We start from the raw sequence: 26,322 nt of genomic DNA, 5'->3' as shown, positions 1-26,322 counted from the left end.
CTCTTATATCTTTCTTCTCCACCTAATCGGAATTATATTTTGTAGCTTTCCTTTTCATCCTAGACATGGGTTCATTTCTAGCCTAACCCTCCCCTCACTCCATAGAGGGGTGAGAGTGTGTGTGTTCCTCCGTCGCAAAAAAAAAAGTGTTGGGTACTCTCTCTTGCCCTTCTCTATCTCTTCTCCACCTCTCCTCTCTAGTTGCCAGGCCCCTTCCTCTCTCACCCTCTCTCTCTCTCTCTCTCTCCTTCTGCCATTCTCTCGCTCTCTCTCTTTTGTATCTCTCTCCCTCAGGTCAACTAAGGACGGCCCCTTATAGTCTACACAAATCCTTCTCTTGTTCAAAAATTACAATTGCCTAAGGGCATACGGAACTTGAAAATGCACGTGTGTGAGGGCAAAGGTCAAGGTTGTGAGAGTGACCAAAAAAAAAAGGTCATCACTGTTAAATGGTGATTATTTAAGTTTCATAATATGTATTTTTTGCATTAAAGAAGGGAAGTAAAGCTTCGTGCGTACGACCCTCAGCGCTGTTAGTTTCCTATTAGTAGTTTGTCCTCCAAGCTTATCCAGATTTACACAAGGATTATTCATCCCACGGATGAAGGGAAGGTTGGATTGCGTTGATCTTATTAGCTTCCAATCTCGATGTTGATTCGAAACTGCATTGCTTTTGCCATCTGTACAAACCCCGAACATGGAGGGCTCTGTGGAGGTTGTGTACCCTCATGTCAGAACACTGTTTGGCGATGAAGATATCGTTTGTTTGACTCCAACAGCAACAACAGCAGCCGGGACATCTCCCATCCTGGAGTTTCTCTTCTTCCATAAGGCTATCAGAGCAGAGTTGGATCGTCTGTACAAGGATGCCTTGGCTGTGGAAAAAGGTGGAGAAAAGGAGTTCCGAGCACTTCATAATCGCTACGAGTTTCTCAGAGTTGTATACACGCAGCACAGTAATGCCGAAGATGAGGTATTCTCTCCTTAAATATGCCTTCATCTAGAGCTAGTCTGGTTGGTTTAAGTTTGATCCGTTCCAACACGTTGCTTTTGTGTATTATGTTATATGACCTCTACCTTGAATCAGATATGGATTCTTTCGTATGTTAGGTAGCAAAATCTGATACAAGGCAGAGGCCACAGGTGACATAAGGCAAAGGCATCACGAGACATATCTGACATGAAGCAGAAGCCAGCTGTGACCTATCACATGTCATATATGTTATGTCAGAAGGAAACTAAGAACACTTGGCCTACCTTCTGCTATGTGTCAGATATGTCATGTGTGCTCAATATACGTGGCATGCGATAGGTCACATATGGCATCTGCATTGTGTTAGGCTGCCTTTGCCTTATCTTGAAGAGGTCACGTCTGACCTCTGCCTTATATCAGCTTTGGCTTCTGCTATGTGTTAGATATGTCATGTGTTCTTTATTGGCTTATGACATTATGGCATTCGCATGTGCTTGTCATTGCATTGTGTTAGACATGTCACTCTATCTTTGGCTTATGTAGAATCGGCTACATTTGATCCTCACCATGTGTTAAATATGTCATGATCCTTGCATGGTTGTTTCTCGTACCGGTACGAACGTACCGTACGGTTCGTATAGTATGGTATCGTACGGTGCGATATGACCACTAGGCGCAGTTTTGACTGTTTGCAAATGCGGTTTTCTGCTCGTTTTTGTTTGTTTTTCTTATTGTTTTTTTGACTGTTTTTTTTGGACCTCTCATGTGCTGGCCGATAGCCACCTTTTAGCAGTCATCTCCTATTTGAACCGTATTACTCAGTAGGGAGTGAGGGTCTTTGTTGTGGGCGTGCCGTGCCCGCCTGGTTAGAAGCGTTCTCCATTTTTCCTCATTGTCAATGTTTTTTCCCAGTTTTGCTAGGAGTAGCCGATTGCTTTTATGTTGGCCGACTGGACATATTCTAGTCATGGGCCCATAGGGGGCTGTCAGCCCAATTGCCATTGGCCGGTAGAGTTTATACCACCCTCTCCTCTCTTTTATTTATGTAGTTTTGCTCTCAATACTTTGTCTCATTTCCATTGCCCATTTTGACATGGTATCAGAGCCGAGGTGGCTTGAAGATTTTGAGATAGTGAGAGCATTCGGGATTGCTGTGTTTTGGTGTTGATTGGAGTATTGTTGGGCTATTTGGGACGTGGAGAAGAAGGTAGAAGGCAACATCACTGCTGGACAACCACTTTACATTTATTTGCAACCTCTTCTTCATTCCCCCCCCCCCCCCCCCCTCCGACTCTCCCTTCACAAGACCAAGTAAATCCCCGAGATGGCAGATTTTCTCGAGATGGCAGAGAAACATGTGAAGATTTCCACCCTCCCGACGTTCGTAGTGGACCGACAGTTGGACGGGAACAACTATGGCATATGGAAGGTAATGATGGAGTCTGTCTTGGAGTCTTATGATTTGGCTGATTTCATTGTGCTTGGAGTTGCGAGGCCAGAGTTGGAGGAGGAGGAGCTCTCACTATCCACTAGGAAAGAGCGGGAGACTTAGGCATAGTTGTGGGATCATGTCAATGCCCGTGTGCATTCTTTCATCTTCCTTAATTGCACACTCCAAGTGATCAACCACATCAAACACGACGCTGGCCCGAGGCATTTGGCAGCGCTTGGCTTCTTTGTACTATAGGGTATCGCCCATGAAGAGAATTTCCTTGAAAGTGCAGATACCAGTGATGAATCCTGCAAAGTTTTTGACGATGCGAGAGCATATCAACAAACTTCAGGCTTTTTAACATGAGGTTCTTTAGACTGGAAAGGAGATATCTTCAGAGGATATGGCTATCACTTTGGTGTCTCATTTTACCCCTCAGTACTTAGCTTTCTATTCTTCTTTGATCACCAGTAGAAGGCTCAGCACCATTACATGGGAGGAGCTTGTGTTGATGGTTTTGGACCAGGAAGAGCGGTTTATGAACCCTCCACAGGGTGGAGGTTCTGAGGCTTTGACTGGCTAGCGGTTGAAAGACCGCAACAACAACAACAACAACAAGGGCAAAGGAAAGTCTTCATAGGCGAAGTCTTTTGAGCAGGAGGTCGACTCGAATCTTGATGCCTTGAAGGCCGAGCGGACCTGTAACCATTGTGGCCAGAAGGGTCACTACTGGAGGAAATGTCCGAAGCGGAGCACAAAGAAAGGTGTTGATTTCTCAACTGCAATCGTGTAGACTTTAGCTTTTGTGCACTCGGAGATAATGGACATCGGAGCTTCATCGTCTTCGAGCAGGGACGCGGTTGGTCTCACCCTTGGGGATACTCGGGAGTGGATTCTAGATAGTGGTGCTTCCAGGCACATGACTTCTTGTCGAGAGTTATTACAAGATCTTCGAAGGCAAACAAGTCACATCCTTATCGGTGACAAGTCCACTATCGCGATTCATAGTGAGGGCAGGTTGGAGATCATTCCCGATGGTAGGAAAGCATTCCTCCCAGGTTCTTTATGTCCCATCTCTTGGTTTTCATCTTTTGTCAGTGCATGAGGTTTGTAAGACTGGCATGCGTGTGGAGTTTGATGAGCATTTTGTTGCGCTCTGGTACAAAGAAACAGGCCAGGTTGTTTGGGAAGGCGGAGTGGAGAATGGGATTTATACTCTTAGCACTCTCTCTTACAGGTCCTTAGCTAGGTGATTTGTGGCAGTTTCGTCATGGCTACTTGAATGTGGATATGTTGCGGCGGGCTTTTTGGGACGAGATGGTGGATGGCTTGCCAGATGTTGGCAGCAAGCAAGGACATTGCAGTTCTTGCATTCGTGATAAAAGTCAATCAGAGGAGCTTTTACAGGTAAACTATGCATTGATGTCTTGTATCATTCGGGACAAAGAACCTACTTCAATTAAGGAAGCTCTTTCCTAGGAGACTTCAGGAAAGCCATGCAAGTGGAACTTGAAGCCATAGAGAAGAATAAAACTTGGGAGTTGGTTTCAAGGCCGTCAAAACAGTTAGTCATTGGTGGGTCTACAAGACCAAGTATATGTCTGATGGATCGGTTGACAAGCACAAGGCCAGTCTTGTGGCCAAGGGCTACGCTCAGCGGCCTAGAATCGATTATGAGGACATTTTTGCACCGACAACTAGGATGACCACGATTCGGTTCTTGCTCTTGCCTCTTCTCAGTAGTGGCCGGTGTATGAGATGGATGTAAAATCTGCGTTCCTGGGACTTGAATGGTGACCTGCAGGAGGAGGTGTATGTTGAGTAACCTCCAGGCTTTGAGGTTTCGAGATCAAAAGGTATGGTTTACAGGTTATGGAAGGCCTTGTATGGTCTTAAATAGGCTCCCAGGGCTTGGAACTAGAAGATTGATTCTTTCCTTCTTAGAAAGGGTTTCTAGAGATTAGATACAGATCCAAACTTGTATCTCTTTTGGGAACGCGGTATGGTCACCTTCTTTATCCTTTATATGGGTGATCTTATTCTCACTAGCGGTCATGTGGAGCACATAGCTATGACGAAGGCTGCCTTGTCAAAAGAGTTTGAGTTGACAGATTTAGGCTTACTCCATTTCTTTTTGGGATTGGAGATTTGGCAGACCCAGAGGGGGTTCTTTGTTTCTTAGCAGCTGTATGTCCATGAGTTGTTGGAGGCCTTTGGGATGGAGAACTGCAAGCCTATTTCATCTCCGATGGACCCGAATACCAAACTTACAGTACATGATCCTTGTGAGCAAGTTGATGCCTCCTTGTATCAAAAGCTTGTTGGTTCATTGATTTGGTTGCTGAACACGAGATTGGACTTTGTTGGGGTAAAGGCGTTATGCCCACCCTTATAGTGTGTACAAGCCCATAAGTTATAGTACATAGTACACTTAGTACTTTTAATGTACTAAGTGCACTATGTGTACTAGTGCAATATACATGTGTGATAGGGGAGTCACACACTCATGCCTCATGAGTTGACTTATCCCCCACAACTCTCTCTCTCTCTCTCTCTCTCTCTCCCTTGTTGTTTCTCTGTGTGTGTCTCCCACAAGTGACCTAACCCTAATTCTCCCACTCAACTGGTATCAGAGCAATTCGACACCTGTGACCAAGGGGAAGCATCGTGAACACTCTGGATGCCTTCATGTGCGTCAATGTACCATGTATGATCAGAAATTGATCTTAAATCAAGGGGCTTTTCAAGTTTTTATGCTTGTTGAGCTTGGCAAAGCAGCAGGCAAGACATTTATGCCTTGAATCCTCAAAAATCAGCTTGCAGTCAAGGGGCTTTTGCCCAATTTCTGTTCGGGACTGTTGTATGCAGTGTTCGGGACTGTAAAAGTCTGATTTTTACTCGTTTGGACAGCCAGGAGAGCATTTATTGCTATTGTACCTGCTGGTACAGATTTGGTACATCATTGGTGAGCACTTGGTACTGCTGTACAGTACTTTGGAAGGGCAAAAGAGCACATTTAAGGTGCTGTCCAAAATCTGCAGCAACCAGATTTTGGTGATTTCATCACAAAAAGTGGGAGAAAAGTTGCATTCTTGCTTCCGCAGTGGGAGATAAAGCTTGGGAGAAAAACTGTGAGCACTTTGTGTGCTTTTGGTGCAGTGTTTGCACATTTTGCAGGGAGTCAGGCATTGTGACAGGTTGCATTTTGCTATGGCAACCACAGGTGAGAGCTCTTCATTGCTTCACATCAAGAAGCTTGAAGGCTCGCATAATTATGATATTTGGCAAACCCAGTGCTCCAATGTGTTGCTCCAGAAAAAGCAGCACAAGCCTATCAAAGAAAGGGGTGTAATGCCCGCTTCTCTTATTGCTGAAGAGTGGGAAGATATGGATGAGCTGGCAAGATCTACTATCATGTTGTCTGTGTCAGACTCATTACTTTTCAGCATTCGTGAAGAGAAGACAGCTTGGGGAATGTGGCAGAGATTGCAGGACTTGTATGCCCAACAAAGTGCCTCAAGCAAAGTGTATTGGTTCAAGAAACTCATAGGTCTTCAGATGAAGGAAGGGGCGTCTATGACAGCCCATCTAAATGAGTTTAATGGTATTGTCAGCCAGGTCATTAATCAAAAATTGGCAATGGACGATGAGTTCAAAGCCACTTTTCTGTTATGCACTTTGCCAGAGAGTTGGGATACATTCAGGACAGCCACTAGCAATTCGCATGCTATGCTGTCATATGCAGATGTTGAGGGTGCTCTTCTTCAAGAAGAGATGAACAGGAAAAACAACTCTGTTGGAAAGTCCAATGCAATGAATGCACGTGGGAGATCCCAACAAAGGGGAAAAAGCCAAGAACGGGGAAGGAGCAAGTCTCGCTCCAAAAAGGATTTGGAATGCCATTATTGTGGCAAGAAGGGACACATTAAAAAGCAATGCTACAAATGGAAAAATGATCAAAAAGAAAAGGGAAAAGGCAAAGACAAAGAGAAGGATGAAGCCAAAGATGTAAAGCCAAAGGGCAAAAGTGGAGTCAAGATTGAAGAAATCAATGTGTCACATGCAGGTGGCAGTGAGGATGAGGTCCTCTTTACGTCTTCACTTGATGCCCATTCACTTCTTACAGGTGGTCATGGTATGCACTCATGGATCATTGATTCAGGTGCCTCCTTTCATGTCACAGGTTGCAGAGACTTGTTTGTCAGGTACACTGCTGGCAATGAAGGAGTGGTTTATTTGGGTGATAACCATGCATGCAAGATTCTTGGCAGAGGTGATGTAAGGCTTGTATTTTCAGATGGCTCACAGCTTATGCTCCATGATGTCAGGCATGTGCCTGAGATCAAGAAGAACTTGCTTTCTACTGGACAGCTTGATGATGCTGATTATGTTACCACATTTGGTAGTGGAAAGTGGAAAATTAGTAAGGGCTCACTGGTTGTTGCCAGAGGCTCTAAGGTGGACACTCTTTACTTTATGCACGCAGGTGTTTGTCACCATGCTAATGTAAATGCAACCGAGCTGCCGGAAATCTCTATGTGGCATAGCCGGTTGGGACACATGAGTGTCAAGGGAATGGAGCAATTGTCTCGTTTGGGTTACTTGCCTTCTCTAAAGTTTTCAAGTTTTCAGTTTTGTGAGCATTGTATATATGGTAGGCAACTACAGTGTCCCCACAAGAAAGCTCTTGGACAGAAAGATGCTCAGTTAGAGCTTGTGCATACAGATGTATGTGAGATGCCTCAGCTTTCTTTGGGAGGGGCAAAATATTTTGTCTTTTATTGATGATGCCACACGCAAGGTGTGGGTTTATCCTCTTCGTTTGAAGAGTGATACATTCTCAGTGTTTGAGAAGTTTGTTGCTCTTGTTGAGAATCAAACTGGCAAAACACTGAAGGCTTTGCGTTCCGACAATGGTGGAGAGTACATGTCCAAACAGTTTCAGGACTTGTGTGATGCTAAAGGCATCAAGAGGGAGCTCTCTACTCCTTATGATCCTCCACAAAACGGGACAGCAGAGAGGATGAACAGGACCATTCAGGAGAAGGTCCGTTCTATGTTGTCACATGCTGCATTACCTCATGGTTTTTGGGCTGAAGCTGTTATGACAGCCGTTCACCTTATAAACAGGTCACCTAACACGAGGCTTGGTGGGAAAGTGCCAGAAGAAGTATGGACAAAGAAGCCTCCGTCATACAAGCACTTGAGAGTGTTTGGTTGCGTTGCGTACGTGCACATACGCAGGGAAATGCGCACCAAACTTGATCCTAAGTCTCACAAATGCATATTCCTAGGATATGGTGACAGAGGTGAAATGGAGTATAGACTTTGGGATCCCATGAATAGACAGATCATACGCAGCAATGATGTCATTTTTGATGAAACATGCATGTATAAGGAGCCTGCAAGGCAACAGGAGCCTGGCAGAGTCATCTTTGATGATGATGGACATCATGGACAACAACAAAGGGCTGTAAATCAGCCATTACAGCAGGAAAACCAGCCCTTAAATGGTGCTGAAAATGGTCCAAATGGACAGCGAGATATGGCAGAAGATATCCCAATGGATATACCACAGTTAGAGGAGATACCGGGCATGATTTTTCAGCCTTATGGCATGGAACAGGAGCCACCAATGGGTGATATGCAGGCTGGACAGCAACCTGCAAATGATGGTCATTGGGTACGGAGGTCCACTAGACCCTCCAGAGCCCCTAACAGGTTTGTTCCAGGGGTTGACTACTTGATGCTCACTGACTGTGGGGAGCCCTCATGTTATAAAGAGGCTTTACAGAGGGCAGACAAAGCTCTATGGGAGCGTGCCATGAAGTCAGAGATGGATTCTCTGCATAAAAATGGAACTTGGAAGTTGGTGCATTTGCCTGCAGGCAAGAAGGTTTTGCCATGCAAGTGGGTATACAGGCTCAAAGTTGCATCAGATGCAAAGCCAGGTTAGTGGCTAAGGGTTTCAAGCAGGAATATGGTGTGGACTTTGAGGAGATCTTCTCTCCAGTGGTCAAAATGACCACACTTAGAGCTGTGTTGGCTTTGGTTGCACATGATGATCTGGACTTGATTCAGATGGATGTGAAGACTGCTTTTCTTCACGGTGATCTCCATGAGGAGATATATATGCAGCAGCCAGAGGGTTATGCAGTGAGTGGAAAGGAGAAGCTTGTATGCAAGCTGGAAAAGAGTCTTTATGGACTCAAATAGGCACCAAGGGAATGGTATCATAAATTTGATACATTCATGAAATCTCAGAAATTCAGGAGAAGTGACATAGATCACTGCTTGTACACCAAGAAAGCTTTGGATGGCAGTCTATTGATCCTCATCTTGTATGTTGATGATATGTTGATTGCCGGGAAATCTCGTAAAGAGATGGATGCCTTGAAGAAGAGGCTGCATGAAACCTTTGATATGAAGGATTTGGGTGATGCAAATCACATTTTGGGTATGCGGATACTTCGGGACAGAAATCAGCATGTGTTGTATTTGTCTCAGAAGGAATACATTGGCAAAGTCTTGCAGAGGTTCAATATGGACGGGGGGAAGAAAGCTAGTACTCCTTTGCCTCCATATGTGAAACTCAGTGCTATGGACAGCCCACAGTCAGATAGTGGCAGGGCTGATATGGCCAAGATTCCGTATGCTTCAGCTTGTGGCAGTCTCATGTATGCCATGGTTGCTACTAGGCCGGACGTTGCATTTGCAGTGGGAGTGGTTTCTAGATACATGGCCAACCCTGGCAAGAAGCATTGGGAAGCAGTGAAAGGTGTCATGAGATACCTGAAGGGCACACAGGATATGTGCATATGTTTTGGCAAACAGGATGCATTAGTGCATGGTTACACGGATTCGGATTATGCCGGTCATCCAGATAACCGGAAGTCTACTACCGGTTATGTGTTTACATTCACAGGAGGTGCTGTGTCATGGATATCTAGGATGCAGAAGTGCACAGCCTTATCTACTACAGAGGCCGAGTATATTGCAGCCACAGAGGCTTGCAAGGAGGCATTATGGCTATCTCGGTTAGTGGTTGATTTGGGTTATACAGGGGATATTCCATTGTTGCAGTGTGACAGTCAGAGTGCCATTCAGTTGGCAAAGAACCCTGTTTTTCATGCAAAGACGAAGCATGTGGATGTGAAGTATCACTTCATCAGAGAGGTGATAGAGAACAAGCAAATTCAGCTTGTTAAGATTCATACGGATGACAACCCGGCTGATCTGTTGACAAAAAGTTTACCTCCGGAGCGGTTTGCTCATTGCAGACACTTGATGGGCATTGGATGAGGCCAGTTTCAGCCTTGATATGGCCTTGTATATTATCATGTACATGCTGATTTTTTCTTTTCCTTTACTTAAGGGCACTTTGCCTGTAAGTGGGAGGTTGTTGGGGTAAAGGCGTTATGCCCACCCTTATAGTGTGTACAAGCCCATAAGTTATAGTACATAGTACACTTAGTACTTTTAATGTACTAAGTGCACTATGTGTACTAGTGCAATATACATGTGTGATAGGGGAGTCACACACTCATGCCTCATGAGTTGACTTATCCCCACAACTCTCTCTCTCTCTCTCTCCCTTGTTGTTTCTCTGTGTGTGTCTCCCACAAGTGACCTAACCCTAATTCTCCCACTCAGACTTGATTTTTTCAGTGGGGCTGTTGAGCTCCTTTATGCAGGTATCTTTGAAGACTCATTGGGACACAGGATTGTAGATCTTGCGATATCTGTAGGGTACTAAGGATCTTGGACTCTTTTATAACACTGGAGGGGGAAGGACGGACCGAGTGAGTCTTCGAGGTTCGAGTGACTTTGATTGGGGAGGAGATCCAGACACGAGGAGATCTATTTCAGACTACGGCTTTACCCTTGGCTCAGGAGCTATTGCTTGGAGTAGCAAGAGGCAACCAACTATTGCCTTGTTTTCAACTGAGGCAGAGTATCGGGCTGCGTGTGGTGCTGCTCGCGAGGTGGTGTGGCTGCAGAGATTACTTGGCGAGATTGGGTTTCCACAGAAGGAACCCACGGTCATCCAGTGTGTAACTTGGTTGAACACAATGCTAATCAATACACTTAAATACACTAAGATTTGATGGACACTTGCTCAAATACAAGAAGTAAATTGCTGAATTGACAAGAGACACACAATGAGCCGGAACGACCGACCCCTCCCTCAAATAAAGTATATTGATCTCTGGAGAATCAAGTACATAGTGTCATGGGCATTTCTGACCAGATTTTCATACCAATGCATATGAATGCAATGTGGCAAACAAGTGGTTGCCGATGTGGACTTGCAATCCACGCTACCCTCTCAAGTGTCCATGTTCCCTACCATAGTTGTTAGGTATGAAACGAAGGTACAAAAAAACGGTACCGATATGGGACTTTTAAATTTTGAGAAATAAGTTCGATTGAGGTACGATCCACTTAAAAAAACACTTGAAAAAAAGATATTTGTACACATTTAGAGATGCAAAGTCTAGAGAAGTTGTAATTTGTCATATGACATAAACTAGTACAGAAACTCAAGAGAACTAGTTAGTAGTTAGGACTCAGTGTAATATGCAGCGGGAGTCTTCGTATTGGAGGATCTTGTCACACAAATGCTCACACCGTCTTCTGTATCCTGAGTTTCGTGAGTTTAGCAATCCTTTTTAATACTTCAAACTTTAAAGAGATATGAGAGAGAGAGAGAGATGAGAACTGTATACCAGATTGGGTCCCAAATTACCCACTGAAGGGCCCCCTATCCCGTTACCGAGATAGTATTTGCTTTATTACTTTAAAGAGAATGACTGTGGACTGTAGATAAGCCAAACGCAAGATCTCGGAGGATCGGAAGCTTGGCTGAACTATACACGGTTGTAGAAACACCTCAATGAACTGATCTCGAGCCTATGCACTCTTCCCAAGGGCATGAGGAAGGGCTGCACACTTGAGGCTGAGAAAGGACTGCGGTGGACTGTTCTAAGCTATGTAACTATGCTGTAAATGCTTATGAATGATATGTTACCTTCACCAGATGGCTGTTGCATGTATGGATGATGCACAGAAGGTGGGTTACTGCTGTAGAATTGATGCTGGACTGAAAATGCAGGCTGGTCTGGACTGAACTGCAACCGGCTCTGTTATGTGCAGAAACGCAGAGATTCTATGCTGTTTGGGCCTGTTAAGGTGCTGTATGGCTGCGCCTATGATCTGATTGGCTGCGCCTGGGTCTGCAATGGACTGTAGAGCTGCTGGGCTGCTGTGTAAGACTACTGAAGGGCTGCGTTGAACTGCAGTGGATGCTGAAAGCAAAAACGCAAGCTTCAAGAGGGTTGAGAAGCTAACGTAGAAGCTCCAGAAGGGATTGGATTAGTCTAGGCTGAAGGCGGGGATGCTCCTAAGGCTGAGGATGAAGGCGCCTAGCTTTTGAAGACTGAATGGGAGAACTAAGCCCTATGCAAGCCTATTTATACTAACTAGGGGCTGGTCAAGTTGGTTGGTCATTTATTTAATAAAGTTTATATTTATAAACGACATTAAATGCTAAATAAATACCATAAAACATGGGAATAATACCAGATAAATCCTAGTAAATTCCCTAAGGCTTCTGAGATGTTCTAAATGATGCACATGCATATGAATGCATGTTATGCAAATTGTAGAGTGCTTTCTGATGCAAACCCTAAGGCTTCTACTGACTCTATAGGCATGAATGATTCTCTCCAAGTGGGTTAAGGGACTTGACTGACTGACTCACCTGCTAAGGCTTAGGAATGACCTACGTAGCTCGTGCCTAACTTATCCTGAACTGAGGATATACAATGGGGTCATTGCATGTCATGTGCACAGTGTGTATCTACCGTGTGCTACACGCACGCAAGACTAGTTTCGAGGCTTGGGGAAGCTTTTAGCTAGGCAGGCTGATTGACGAGCTGAGTTAGGGATATACTAACGGGCGGGCACCCAAGTATGGACGAGCGGGCGCCCAAGTGTGGACGCCCGATGACCGGCCAAGAGCCTATAAAAGGGTGGCCAAGGTTAGTTATTGGGATATAGAGAATCTCGCGAGTTTGTGAGAGCTCTATGGTCTTGGAGCCTGGATCTAGTAGCTTGGATCCAGTGCAGACGTGCACCTGCTTTATGCAGCCGAGGCCGGCAGCAATCTCGATGACATTTTCATGTCCGACCTACAAGTAACACAATGGCAATTTGACTAATGCAATGACATTCTTATAAGTTAGAAGCTTGAACATAGTACATACCTCTAAGATGGCTTGCCGAATGTGTCGATAGATAAAGTCCCCCGATGATTTTTGCCCTGCCTTTCCGGTATCCACGGCGTGTAAGAAGTATGTGCCGAGAGCGCATGAAACAAGGATGTTCATGATACCTCTCTTCTTCCGATCACTTCATCCATCGGAGAGGATAGAGCAACCATACTTCGCCCATCCTTCCCGCACGGGTGTGAGTTTGTCGTTGATCCTTTGCCTCTCATCATCAAGCGCGGTGGTGCGCATCTCATGGTAGGTGATACCATGCCATTCACCATGGGATGGCCCCACCTCCGCAATGGCCTTCACCATTTTGTGCCATTGTGGAACCTTGAGCACATCATTTGCGGCTTTCATCTTCGCCTTCACATAGGTGAGGTTGTTAATGTTTGCACCGATGGCGGTTTGCCTCAAAACTGGAGAGCTTTCATCCCTTGGCCTCTATGATTGGAAGTTGGAACCGCCTAAGACAGAGCCGGAGCCGGATGGGATGGGCGAAGGAGTCACGGATGCGGAGGTACCGGACGTGGAAGCTCCCCCACGTCCACCTCTGCCTTGGTTGCGGATGAGCGAGTACTTCACTATACCATCCGCAATTTCTTGGGGAATCTCCTTGCACGGCGCCACTTCCCCACCAAGCTTGGACACATGTGCAAGGAGCCTTGTGACGCTACTTGTGTAACCCTTCCCGCGAAAGTTACAGTCCATTTCCATGAATCTGAATTACCGGTAGGTTTCTCACCGGTGGTGGTGTATAAGGCAAAAGCCTCATGCTTTTTCTTTCCTCCAGACCTCATTGCCAAAGTGGCAAAGTCTAAAGAGAGCTTGAGAGAGGGAAAGAGAGCTTGAGAGAGAGAGAGAGAGATAGGAGCTTAGAGGGAGAGGCTAGAGCCTCAGCTCTAGGTAGTAGGCCTTGAGATAGAGAGAGAGAGAGCTTGAGAGAGAAATGAAATGAAATGAAATGATATATTAACATCTTTAGAAGGCCAAAATGACCTATGAGACCAAAAAGGTTACAACAATTGGTGGATGTGATACAATGTCTGTGTAAGGAAAGCTAAAAACAACTAAACAACTAACTGAAACTGAAACAACTATGAGGAAGAGAGAGAGAGAGAGAACTTGGGAGATAGATAGAGCCTTGAGAGAGAGAGAGAGAGAGAGCTTGAGAGAGCTTGAGAGCTTGGGAGATAGATAGAGCCTTGAGAGAGAGAGCGAGCTTGGGAGATAGATAGAGCCTTGAGAGAGAGAGAGAGCTTGAGAGCTCTTATACAAGGGCCAGCCTCAAGGCTCTAGAGGCTAGCATGGAGGTGAAAGTCTAGACCCTAAAGGGATTCCAAGGGCCAAGGCCATGTGGCCCATCATCATCCATGGCACACGAAAAAATGGCTACAACAAACGGGAGACACGTGCGGAAAAACGGGCGAAAAAAACGATCAGATCGGGCAAAAAAAGGGGTAAAAAACGGGCAGTTTTTTTCAGGATCGTTTCGTTGCCGTACGGTACGAAACGGCACGGCGATATGGTGGTACGGCCATTTCGCTAGACTGAAACGTCCACCGGCGTCAAAACCATTTCGGAACAGTTTCGCACTGCTCGTTTTGCATCGTCTCGTACTTTTCGTGCCTGTGCTGCGGTACGCGTCCCGTAGACAACTATGTTCCCTACCATCTGCTCTCTATTGTTCCACCAACACATGGTAGCAACAATATGCAAGAGAGCACGTAGGACAAGAGAACACTACACGTGGTATGTGATCTTGTAATCCGGTTCCTCCCTCTTGCTACTTGCTCCCATATTTAAGCATAAAAGCTTACCAATAGCAAGTAGAGTCGATGACAGCGGAAGTCTTCGCGATGGAAGTCTTTGGAGTGTTGAGATCTTCGATTTGTCGCATTTCTTCGCGACAAAAGTCTTCAAGAGGATAAAGGGAACCTTGGGAAAGCTTCCCCTATGGTTCAACTTGAGAAAGGAGGGTTTCAGCAAAAAGACCAGAAATTACAACAATAAAGAGAGCTATTTTACTGAATTTCAGTCATTGGGAGTGTGTAGGAGAGTGATTAGCATCCGGAAACACTCTTGGAAGCTTGAAAAACACCTTAGCAAGCTTGGAAATGGAGTTGGGAAGGAGAATGTGCAGAACATGCAGCCCAATAGTCCTTATGAAGGAGGCGCCAATCTCTAGAGAGAGGAGGAGGAGTGAGGTGGTGAGTTGTCCAGTGTAGGTGGCAGGCAGGTGCTTTGTGGAGCAAGCTAGAGTGGACACATGGCTGGTTACTCCCTTTGTACAAAGGGATAAGGTTTGGGCGGTGGACATTGGGTTATGTCCACCTCGGGACATCAGTGTGTGTGAACACTGGGCTGGTCATAATTTATAAGTGAGTTTTGGTCGTCCAAAACATAATGAAGTGTGTACACACTTATAAATTAGTGCTAACTCCTAAGACTAGGTTTATGACCAATACTTACCACCTGTCACATGCCACATAACCATGTCAGCAGACAATTTCACACGCACGGTTCGCGGGCGGGTGTCCCCCTACCCGGAACTACACATTGGTCAAGCAAGCATGAAAACAGGATGCAACTTCAATTGCAAGCAAGCACATAAAGATGTTATGCAATGCAGCATTGGCATGGGCAATCCCCGTTCATGAGACTATACCAAAATAGACGTGCTCCAGGCAAGTACACGAGGTACTAGACCCAATGGAACACCATTACACCAAACATTTCCGAGCATGTACACGGAGGCACAAGTCCCAACGGAAAGCCAAGTCCACAGTATCACATGAGTGGCATCAATCCCTGGCATATACAACTGCCATGGACACCAGTCCAATGTACATACATGATGAGAAAGCACGGGTGGACCAATGTTAGAAGTCATCTCCTGTCTATTTTTATACACCAGGGCCTCTGTTGTGGGTGTGCCCGCCCTGTATAGGTGTTTTATCATTTTTCCTTACTCCTTGTATTTTTTTCCCATTTTTCTTCATTTTTTCATGGTGTGGATGGATGCCACACGTTGGCAGGAGCCCATGGTGCTGGCCGACTGCACCTCATGTGCTCCTGGTGGCTGGCCGACTGCCTATGCTACAGTCGTGGAGATATTCTATGCTGGCCGACCTGTTTTACACAGTCGTGGAGATATTCTGCTGGCCGACTGCTTTATGCAGTCGTGGAGAGCCTCATGCGCTGGCCGACTGCATCCATGGGGCATATAAATAGGCCGCATGCTCCTCACCATTGTATCATTCAGTTTTGTGCGGGATCTTGTGTGTATAGAGAAGAGTTTACACGCCTATCTCTCAGTGTCTCTTGTGCTGTCTATTTTCTGCACTCTACTTGCTCTTGTGGACCCAAGTTTGGTTATCATTTCCGCTGCAGATTTTGACATGATATCAGAGCCATAGGCTCTTGATACATCTTGGGAGTTTTCTGAGCAAGAGGGGGATAGTTAGATTGCTGATTGGTGGACTGTTTTGGACTGTTCGAGAAGAGAAGTTGCAAGAGGAAGGCGGGCTAAGGTGCTGGACAGCCACTTGTAAGTTTTTGAGTTTTTTTCCCACCCACCCACCCTTTTTCAGTTTAATCCCCGCGATGGCAGATTTACTAGAGATGGCTGAGAAGCATGTGAAGATTCCGACTCTCCCCACGTTCCCTGTGGACCGTCAGTTGGACGGGAACAATTACGGCATCTGGAAGGTTATGATGGAGTCTGTGCTGGAGTCATATGACCTTGCTGATTTCATCGTCATCGGGGTTCCACGGCCGGAAGAAAGGGAGTTATTGTCAATGAAGAAGGACCGGGAGGCAGAGGCACAGATGTGGGATCGTGTCAATGCCAGGGTCCGGTCATTTATTTTCCTCAACTGCACACCACAAGTGATCAATCATATAAAGCACATGACGCTGGCCACAGGCATATGGTAGCACTTGGCTTCTCTTTATAACAGGGTATCACCCATGAAGAGGATCTCCTTGGAAGTGCAGATGCGGGTTATGAACCCTGCAAAGTCCTCGACGATGCGGGAACACATTAACAAGCTGCAGGCCCTTCAACAGGAAGTCCTCTAGGCTAGGAAGGAGATATCATCTGAAGACATGGCCATTACTTTGTTGTCCCACTTGCCTGCTCAGTATTCTGCTTTCTACTTCTCGTTGATTACGAGTGGTAGGCTCAGCACCATTACCTGGGAGGAGCTTGTGCCAATGGTCTTGGACTAGGAGGAACGTTTCACGAACCCTCCTCACAGCGGCGGTTCGGAGGCCTTAACTGGCCAACGATCGAAAGGTCGGAATAACAACAAGGGCAAAGGGAAGGCTTCACCGAGAAAAAGCTTGACTCAGAACGAGAGAAGCTGAAGGCCAAAAGATCCTGCAATGATTGTGGCGAGAAAGGCCACTATTGGAGGAAGTGTCCTAAGCGGACAGGGAAGAGTGCTGATTCCTCAGCCTCAGCTGCAAAGACTCCTGCATTTGTGCACTTAGAGATGATGGACTCCGACGCTTCATCGTCTTCAAGCGAGGAGGCAGTTGGCTTCACCGCGAAGGATACCCGGGAATGGATTCTTGATAGTGGTGCTTCCAGGCATATGACTTCGTCCCGTGACTTCTTTTTGGATTTGAAACGGCAGTCAGGTCGCATCTTTATTGGCGACAACTCCACTATTCCGATACACAGTGAGGGCCGAATGGAGATTATTCCCGACGGCAAGGGGGGCAAGCATGCTTCCCGTGTTCTTTAGGTTCCTGCACTGGGTTTTCATCTTGTGTCAGTGCATGAAGTATGCAAGATTGGCTTTCGGGTGGAATTTTGAGGAGCATTCAATTGCTCTACGGGACCGTGAGACTGGCCAGGTTCTTTGGGAAGGCGGTGTGGAGAATGGTATCTACAAGCTCTCTGCACTCTCCTTGTTGATAGGTTCTCAGGTCGGAGATTTGTGGCACTTTCGTTTTGGCCACTTAAATGTGGATGCATTGCGGCGAGCTTTTCGAGACCAAATGGTGGTTGGCTTGCCAGATGTTGGCAGTAGGCAAGGTCGTTGCAGTTCTTGCATACGTGGTAAGCAGCACAAGGAATCCTTTCCGAAGCAGGCTTCCAGGCGGGCTTCGAAACCATTGGAGTTGATTCACACTGACTTGTGTGGACCTCAGTAGACACCATCTTTGGGAGGATCTCTCTACTTTATGCTGCTTGTTGATGATTGTACCAGATTCACGTGGGTCTACTTTCTTTCCCAGAAGGACCAAGCTTTTGCACGGCTCAAGGATTGGCACGTGATGGTGGAGAAAGAGTCTAGATTTCAGGTAAAGACTCTCAGGGCTGACAAAGGAGGTGAATTCTCCTCGACTGTATTTCTCAGATTTTGTGCAGATCATGGCATCAAAAGGGAACTGGCCAATACAAGATCGCCTTCGGAGAATGGAGTTGTAGAACGCAAGAACAGGACTGTGGTGGAGATGGCGAGGACCATGCTGGAGCATCGTGATCTTCCTCGTCCACTTTAGGGAGAGGCTGTGGCAACGGCTGTCCATACCCTCAACCGATCTCCGACGACTTCAGTACCTCATATGACTCCATTGGAGGCATACTTTGGCAGGAAACTTGATGTCTCGTACTTCCGTGTTTTTGGGAGTGACGCGTATGTACATATTCTGAAGAAGCAGAGGGGGAAGCTTGACTTCAAGTCCCGCAAACTTGTATTTGCAGGGTATAATTCTCTTTCCAAGGGATACAGATTGTATGATCCAGACAGGAACGAGATTGTTGTCAGCCGGGATGTGGTCTTTGACGAGCATGTTCCAGTATTCACTGTCGAGGAGCCGCCACTTCTTGGAGATCCAGAGGAGTTTGATGATGATTCCCAGCCCAGTATTCTAGTTGATCAACCTCAGTCAGTACAGGAGGTTGAGCCCCCAGCTGGAGTAGAGCCCCCGCGACCACAGGAGGCTCTGCGATCCGTTCGAGTACCTAGGTGGTTGTTAGACACCCTTCGGGAGTCAGGTGTCACGGAGTTACCCGCCAAGTGGACCACAGAGGACGGCCCTTGAAGATCACACAGAGTCCGAGATAAATGCAATACAACGGAGCTTCTTCAGGTAAACTATGCTCTGATGTCTCGTATTATACGGGACAAGGAGCCCACTTCCGTCAAGGAAGCCCTTTCACAGGATACTTGGAGGAAAGCCATGCAGGTGGAACTTGATGCCATCGAGAAGAACAACACATGGGAGTGTTAGAAGTCATCTCCTGTCTAGATTTATACACCAGGGCTTTTGTTGTGGGTGTGCCCGCCCTTATCAGGTGTTTTATCATTTTTCCTCACTCCCCGCATTTTTCCCATTTTTTCTATGGCTTGGGTGGCCTCCGTATGGTGACAGGGGGGCATTTATGTTGGCCGACTGAATCTGTTCTGGCCGACTGGTTGTTTTACTGGTCGTGGAGATTCAGGACCAGTCGGCTGCCTTTAGCACAGGCCGACTTATAAATAGGTCCCCAGCCCCCCATTCCATTGTGTATCATATTCGGGATCTTCTTGTGTATATCAGAGCAGAGTTACACGCCTACTTCGCTCTCTCTCTCTTGTGCTGTTTTTCTGCATGCGTTTTTGCCAGAGTCACACGGGGACGCGGGGACGGGCCGTAGGGACGCGGGACGCGGGGACGCGGAGACGGGGACGGCCGGGGACGCGTGGGACGTGCGGGGGACGCCGTGCAACACGGGGACGCCTGCAGGCATCCCGGGGACGCGTTCCCGAAACGCGGGACGGGAAGGGGACGCGGTGAGGGGACGTCTCCAACGGCCAGAAACGGGCAGAAAAACGGCCAGAAACGGGCGGAAACGGGCGGAAACAGGCAGAATTCCAGCTATAAAAAAAGGCACAGTCTCTATTGCACCCACACTCGTTTCTCAAGCCTCATTGCTCAAGCTTCCAAATCCATCTCTCTCCAAGTTGTGCCAAGTTGTGCCAAGTTCCAACTTCCAAGCCATCTCTCTCTCTCTCTCTCTCTCTCTCCAAGCCATCTCTCTCTCTCTCCAACTTCCAAGCCATCTCTCTCTCTCTCTCTCTCTCTCTTGCACCCTTCTTCCCTCTCTCTCACACTATTCATCATTCATGGCATCTCAAGGTGAAGGCGCCGCCGCCACATCTTCCGTTGCGGGCTCTTCACGAAGGAGGCCGGCGGTGCACACATGGTCATGGTGGGATGAGGTCCACTACGCTAGTCGTGGAGTGGGCGGTGGTTCAAGGGCATGGAATTGCAAGCTTTGTTCCTACAAGAGAAGTGGCGGCGCCAACAAAGTGCGAGCTCACTTTTTGCACGAGGCCGGTCATCAAGTGCAATTTTGCGCACGTGTTACTCCTGAGAAGCGAGCGGAGCTTCTTGAGAAGCTCAAGGTTTATGAGGTGGCCGAGGCGGCAAAGAGAGGGCGACATGTTGCCGTTGATCCTCATGATGTGGTGAGAGCACGAGAGCAACCGACGCGAATGGAGGTGGAGAGGAACCCAAATCTTGCTTCAAGCTCTCAACCATTCAAGTCCACTCCATCCACATCGGGTGCCTCCATTCCCATCCGCCGTCAATCCACTCTTAACGAGAATTGGAACCCAAAATTGAAGGATGAGGTGGATAGGTCGGTGGCTAGGTTCTTCTACCACGACCACATTGCGTTTCAAGCGGCACGGTGAGAGTCGAGACTCAATTCTCTTCACTCTTTTTTTTTTTAATGTCTCATGCTTCAAAGCATTTACATGGTTTTCCTTACTTGAAATAGGTCTCCTTACTTCCGTGAGATGGCCACAAAGATCGGGGAATATGGCCCCTCTTATGTGCCACCTTCATCGGAAAAGATTCGCACCACTTTGCTTGATAGGGAGAAGTTGGCCGTTGAGCAGGCGGCGGCGGATACAAAGGCAACATGGGAGACTAACGGAGTCTCTCTCATTGTAGACGGATGGAGTGACACGCGCAAGCGCTCCATCCATGGAGTGGTGGCCTACTCAAGGGGCAAAGTGTACTTCATCGAGTCACATGATGCGAGTGGCACTGGAAAGGCCGTGGATGTGCTTGCCGCGGAATGGGCGTCCACGATCGAGGTCATTGGGCCGGAGCTTGTGGTCGGCATGGTGGCGGATGGAGAGGCGTCAAATAGGGCAGCCGGGAGCATTATTGAGTCAATGTATCCATCCATCACAGTTTCTTTTTGCATGGCCCATTGTCTCAACAACCTCCTCAAAGACATAGGTGCCTTGCCATGGATTGCACCCACCATTGAGGAGGCTAACCAGCTTGTATCCTTTGTCCTCAACCACCAAAGGCTGCGACATGAGTTCTCTAAAAGGAGCACTCTTTCCCTCCTCAAGTATTCTGAGACAAGGTTTGCATACAACTTCCTCATGCTAGGCCGCTTGTCTACATGTGGCGGAGCCCTAAGAGGGCTTTTCCTTAGTGATGAATTTTCAGCCATGCCGCAGTCAAAATCGGCAACAGGGAGAACATGCCGAGATCGCGCCGATGATGCCGCTTGGTGGGAGAAGGTGAAGACACTTGATGCCTTGGTCAAGCCTATTGTTCACCTTCTACGAGTCATTGACGGCCGTGAACCATGTATCGGCAAGGTCTATGAGGCCATGGATCGCATGATCGAGTCACTCCAGCAGCTTGTGCCAGACAGGGCCGAGTTTGAGGAGATCCACTCATTATGTGAGTCCAGGTGGAACTCCTACTACTCCCCTCTTCATGCGGCTGCCTTTGTGGTTGATCCAGAGTTCCAGGGCAGAAAGCAAGAGGCCGACAAGGAAGTAAGCAGGGGATGGCGGATCATTTTGGAGCGCTTAGAGCCCGACCCTACCATCAGGCGGAAGATCAGAGACCAGCTATCTTAGTACAGGACGCGGCAGGGATCTTTTGGATGTTTAGATGCACAGCTTGACCGCCTCAAGATTGGGTCTCCTCTTTGGTGGGAGGATTACGGATCAGATGGGCCGGAGTTGCAGCGCTTGGCTATTCGCATCCTTAGCCAGGCTGTGAGCTCTAGTTGCTTGGAGCAACTTTGGAGCGTTTACAGTCACATTGCCTCTAAGAAGAGGAACCGCCTTGAAGTGCAAAGGGCAAGTGATTTGGTTTTTGTGAGCGCTAACTTGCGCATGCTATGTGCGACAGCAACAGGGAAGGCGGATCCCTTCACCGAATGGGAGATGGCACAGCAGGATCCTGCAGCTCAGGAGCATCTTGAGGAGGTAGAGGAGGAGCCACAGCCTGAGGGGGAGGAGGAGGCGTCAAATGGCATCGACGACTTCGACTTCCAAGCCTCCCGTCAGGCTAGCACTTCAGGAGCTTGAGGCTTGACTCTTGAGCCTTGAGCCATCTCACCTTTTTTGTGCCCACTGCCAATGGCCATGATCTATTGTGATCTATCTAGTATCCCTATTTTGTACCCACTCTTTTTTGTAACCCTCACTGCCCATGAGGCATGTACTTATCTCTTTGTATCTATCAGACTATCAATCACATAATCAGTGTGCCATCGATGTTTTATTAGCGCATTTTGCTCAAAATGACTCTTGTTTTTTTGTCTATTCGGTGTAAAATTTTGTTCAAAGTGTGTCTCTATATGTATGTCATGCATACAACTCCTAAATTGCTTTTAAAAAAGAGGTTTTTTTTTGCCGTTCCCGACCCCGTCCCCGGGACGGCACTTCCCCGTCCCCGTCCCCGTCCCCGTCCCCCGTCCCCATGTGACTCTGGTTTTTGCTCGTGTTCCCAGATTTGGTCGTCATCTCCGCTGCGTATTCTGACATGGTATCAGAGCTTAGGCTCTAGATAGGTCTTGGGATTTGTGTGAGCAAGAGGGGGACTGCTGTGTTGCTGATTGGTGGACTGTTTTGGGCTGATTGGGAAGAGAAGGTGCAAGAGGAAGGCGGGCTGATTTGCTGGACAGCCACTTGCAGGTTTTAGTTCTTCTTTGTTCCCACCCAGCCACCCTTTTCAGAGTACATCCCCGCAATGGCAGATCTGTTTGAGATGGCCGAGAGACATGTGAAGATCCCGACCCTCCCCACGTTCCCGGTGGACCGTTAGTTGGACGGGAGCAACTACGGCATATGGAAGGTTATGATGGAATCTGTTCTGGAGTCTTACGACCTCGCTGATTTCGTCGTTGTTTGTGTTCCACGGCCGGAAGTAGAGGAAGGGGAGTTACCGTCAACCCGAAAGGACCGGGAGGCCCAGACATAGATGTGGGATCGTGTCAACGCCAGGGTCCGTTCGTTTATTTTCCTCAACTGCACACCGCAGGTAATCAATCATGTAAAGCATATGACGCTGGCCAGAGGTATATGGCAGCATTTGGCTTCTCTTTACAACAGGGTATTGCCCATGAAGAGGATTTCCTTGGAAGTACAGATGCGGGCTATGAGCCCTGCAAAGTCGTCGACGATGCGGGAGCATATTAACAAGCTGCAGGCTCTTCAGCAGGAAGTTCTTCAGGCTGGGAAGGAGATATCGTCAGAGGACATGGCCATAACGTTGTTGTCGCACTTGCCCTCTTCATACTCAGCATTTTACTCCTCTTTGATTACCAGTGGCAGGCTCAGCACCATCACGTGGGAGGAGCTTGTGCCCATGGTCCTGGACTAGGAGGAACGATTCACGAACCCTCCTCAGGGTGGAGGTTCGGAGGCCTTAACTGGCCAACGGTCGAAGGCCGTAACTCGAGCAAAGAGAAGGCTTCATCGAAGAAGTCTTCTGAGAAGAAGTCCGACGCTGACCGCGAGAAACTGAAGGCAGAGAGGACCTATAATGATTGTGGCGAGAAAGGCCACTATTGGAGGTAGTGTCCCAAGCGGAAGACCGAGAAGGGTGAAGATTCCTCAGTAGCAATCATGAAGACTCCGGCTTTTGTGCACCTGGAGGTGATGGACACCGATGTTTCATTTTCTTCAGGCAGGGAGGAGATTGGAGGACTCTCGGCAACGGATACTCGGGAGTGGATTCTCGATAGTGGTGCTTCCAGGCACATGACTCCTTCCTGTTCGGGTTTACTAGATCTTTGCAGGCTTTCTAGTCATATTCTTACTGGGGATACGTCCAGTTCACAGTGAGGGCAGGATGGAGATAGTTTCCGATGGCAGAGGGGAGAAGCACTCCTCCCAGGTGTTGTATGTTCCGGCACTTGGTTTTCATCTGTTGTCAGTGCATCAGGTTTGCAAGACTGGCGTACGGGTGGAGTTTGATGAGCATTTTGTTGCTCTCCGGGACAAAGCAACAGGCCAGGTGGTTTGGGAAGGCGGAGTGGAGAATGGAGTTTACAGGCTTTCAGCACTCTCTCTCCCAGGTCCTCAGGTTTGTGATGAGTGGCAGTCTGGTAATGGCCACTTAAGTGTGGATACGCTGCAGGTGCGGGCTGTGTGGGAGAATTAGGGTTAGGTTAAGAGTTCATGTGTGGGAGACATACACAGAGAAGCAAGAGAGAGAGAGAGAGAGAGAGTTGTGGGGATAAGTCAACTCATCAATAGCATGAGTGTGTGACTCCCCTATCACACATGTATATTGCACTAGTACACATAGTGCACTTAGTACATTAAAAGTACTAAGTGTACTATGTACTATAACTTATGGGCTTGTACACACTATAAGGGTGGGCATAACGCCTTTACCCCAACAACCTCCCACTTAAAGGCAAAGTGCCCTTAAGTAAAGGAAAAGAAAAAATCAGCATGTACATAATAATATACAAGGCCATATCAAGGTTGAAACTGGCCTCATCCAATGCCCATCAAGTGTCTGCAATGAGCAAACCGCTCCGGAGGCAAACTCTTCGTCAACAGATCAGCCGGGTTGTCATCCGTATGAATCTTAACAAGCTGAATTTGCTTGTTCTCTATCACCTCTCTGATAAAGTGATACTTCACATCCACATGCTTCGTCTTTGCATGAAAAACAGGGTTCTTTGCCAACTGAATGGCACTCTGACTGTCACAATGCAACAATGGAATATCCCCTGTATAGCCCAAATCAACCACTAACCGAGATAGCCATAATGCCTCCTTGCAAGCCTCTGTGGCTGCAATATACTCGGCCTCTGTAGTAGATAAGGCTGTGCACTTCTGCATCCTAGATATCCATGACACAGCACCTCCTGTGAATGTAAACACATAACCGGTAGTAGACTTCCGGTTATCTGGATGACCGGCATAATCCGAATCCGTGTAACCATGCACTAATGCATCTTGTTTGCCAAAGCAAATGCACATATCCTGTGTGCCCTTCAGGTATCTCATGACACCTTTCACTGCTTCCCAATGCTTCTTGCCAGGGTTGGCCATGTATCTAGAAACCACTCCCACTGCAAATGCAATGTCCGGCCTAGTAGCAACCATGGCATACATGAGACTGCCACAAGCTGAAGCATACGGAATCTTGGCCATATCAGCCCTGTCTCTATCTGACTGTGGGCTGTCCATAGCACTGAGTTTCACATATGGAGGCAAAGGAGTACTAGTCTTCTTCCCCCCGTCCATATTGAACCTCTGCAAGACTTTGCCAATGTATTCCTTCTGAGACAAATACAACACATGCTGATTTCTGTCTCGAAGTATCCGCACACCCAAGATGTGATTTGCATCACCCAAATCCTTCATATCAAAGGTTTGATGCAGCTTCTGCTTCAAGGTATCCATCTCCTTACGAGATTTTCCGGCAATCAACATATCATCAACATACAAGATGAGGATCAATAGACTGCCATCCAAAGCTTTCTTGGTGTACAAGCAGTGATCTATGTCACTTCTCCTGAATTTCTGAGATTTCATGAATGTATCAAATTTATGATACCATTCTTGAGCCTGTATACCCACTTGCATGGCAAAACCTTCTTGCCTGCAGGCAAATGCACCAACTTCCAAGTTCCATTTTTGTGCAGAGAATCCATCTCTGACTTCATGGCACGCTCCCAAAGAGCCTTGTCTGCCCTCTGTAAAGCCTCCTTATAACATGAGGGCTCCCCACAGTCAGTAAGCATCAAGTAGTCAACCCCTGGAACAAACCTGTCAGGGACTCTGGAGGGTTTAGTGGACCTCTGTTAGGGGTTAACTTTACCTAAGTTGGAATATCCGAATTCTATGTATGTGAATGATCCTTTTGGGTAGTTGCTTAGGAATTCGTGAGAAGGGAGAGATATGAAGAGATGTAGTTAGTTGATCATGAGAAGGCGCATAACGGATATTCAGAATTGTAGAAGATGAAGAAGCGGAAATGTAATCCCTTACATGATTATGACATGAATGAATTCTGATCATCTGTTCAGGGTTATTGTGTGTAGCGGATTTTCTGTATGATGTTTTGTATTCCGTTTTGCTGTTATGATTTTCTGCTAAAGGGAATGTCTTTGTGCTAGTGTTTGTTCTTTTATGAGATTTCCATTACCAAGTATCAGGCATTTAGTGCCCAGATACACATTGGCGATCCTGCGGTGTTCGCATACTCAGCATTGTCTTGTCTTTGTTGGGTATGGGGTTGTGTTGTGCTGTGCTGTTTGTGTTTCGCATGAATGTCAGATAGGGAGAGGCAAACTAGTCCCATTCATTTCACGAGGGCACAAGCCAGGAAGCGCAGCTATGACAGGTCGGAAGCTT

At 47.2% G+C, this 26,322-nt stretch overlaps 1 protein-coding gene and 1 pseudogene across 2 annotated transcripts in view; both read left to right on the top strand.

Annotated features, from left to right (window-relative positions):
- Nucleotides 1-469: 469 nt before the first annotated feature.
- LOC147618222 (zinc finger protein BRUTUS-like) overlaps nt 470-26,322 on the top strand; it is a 110,482-nt gene continuing 84,629 nt past the window's right edge. For both annotated transcript variants that reach the window (XR_015262080.1, XM_086774672.1), the window contains exon 1: nt 470-973. Coding sequence is in view for 1 of the 2 variants with exons in the window: in XM_086774672.1 (XP_086630798.1) it covers nt 698-973 (276 nt within the window). In the remaining variant the exon portion in view is untranslated. The remainder of the gene's footprint in view (nt 974-26,322) is intronic.
- LOC147618224 (uncharacterized) lies at nt 19,488-22,228 on the top strand (annotated as a pseudogene).

The sequence above is a fragment of the Cibotium barometz genome, chromosome 35 (assembly GCF_041138505.1).
Source record: "Cibotium barometz isolate CiBa-2024 chromosome 35, ASM4113850v1, whole genome shotgun sequence".
NCBI lineage: Eukaryota > Viridiplantae > Streptophyta > Polypodiopsida > Cyatheales > Cibotiaceae > Cibotium > Cibotium barometz.
Note: the sequence above shows the minus strand (reverse complement) of the source record. Positions and strands in the feature narration are given on the sequence as shown.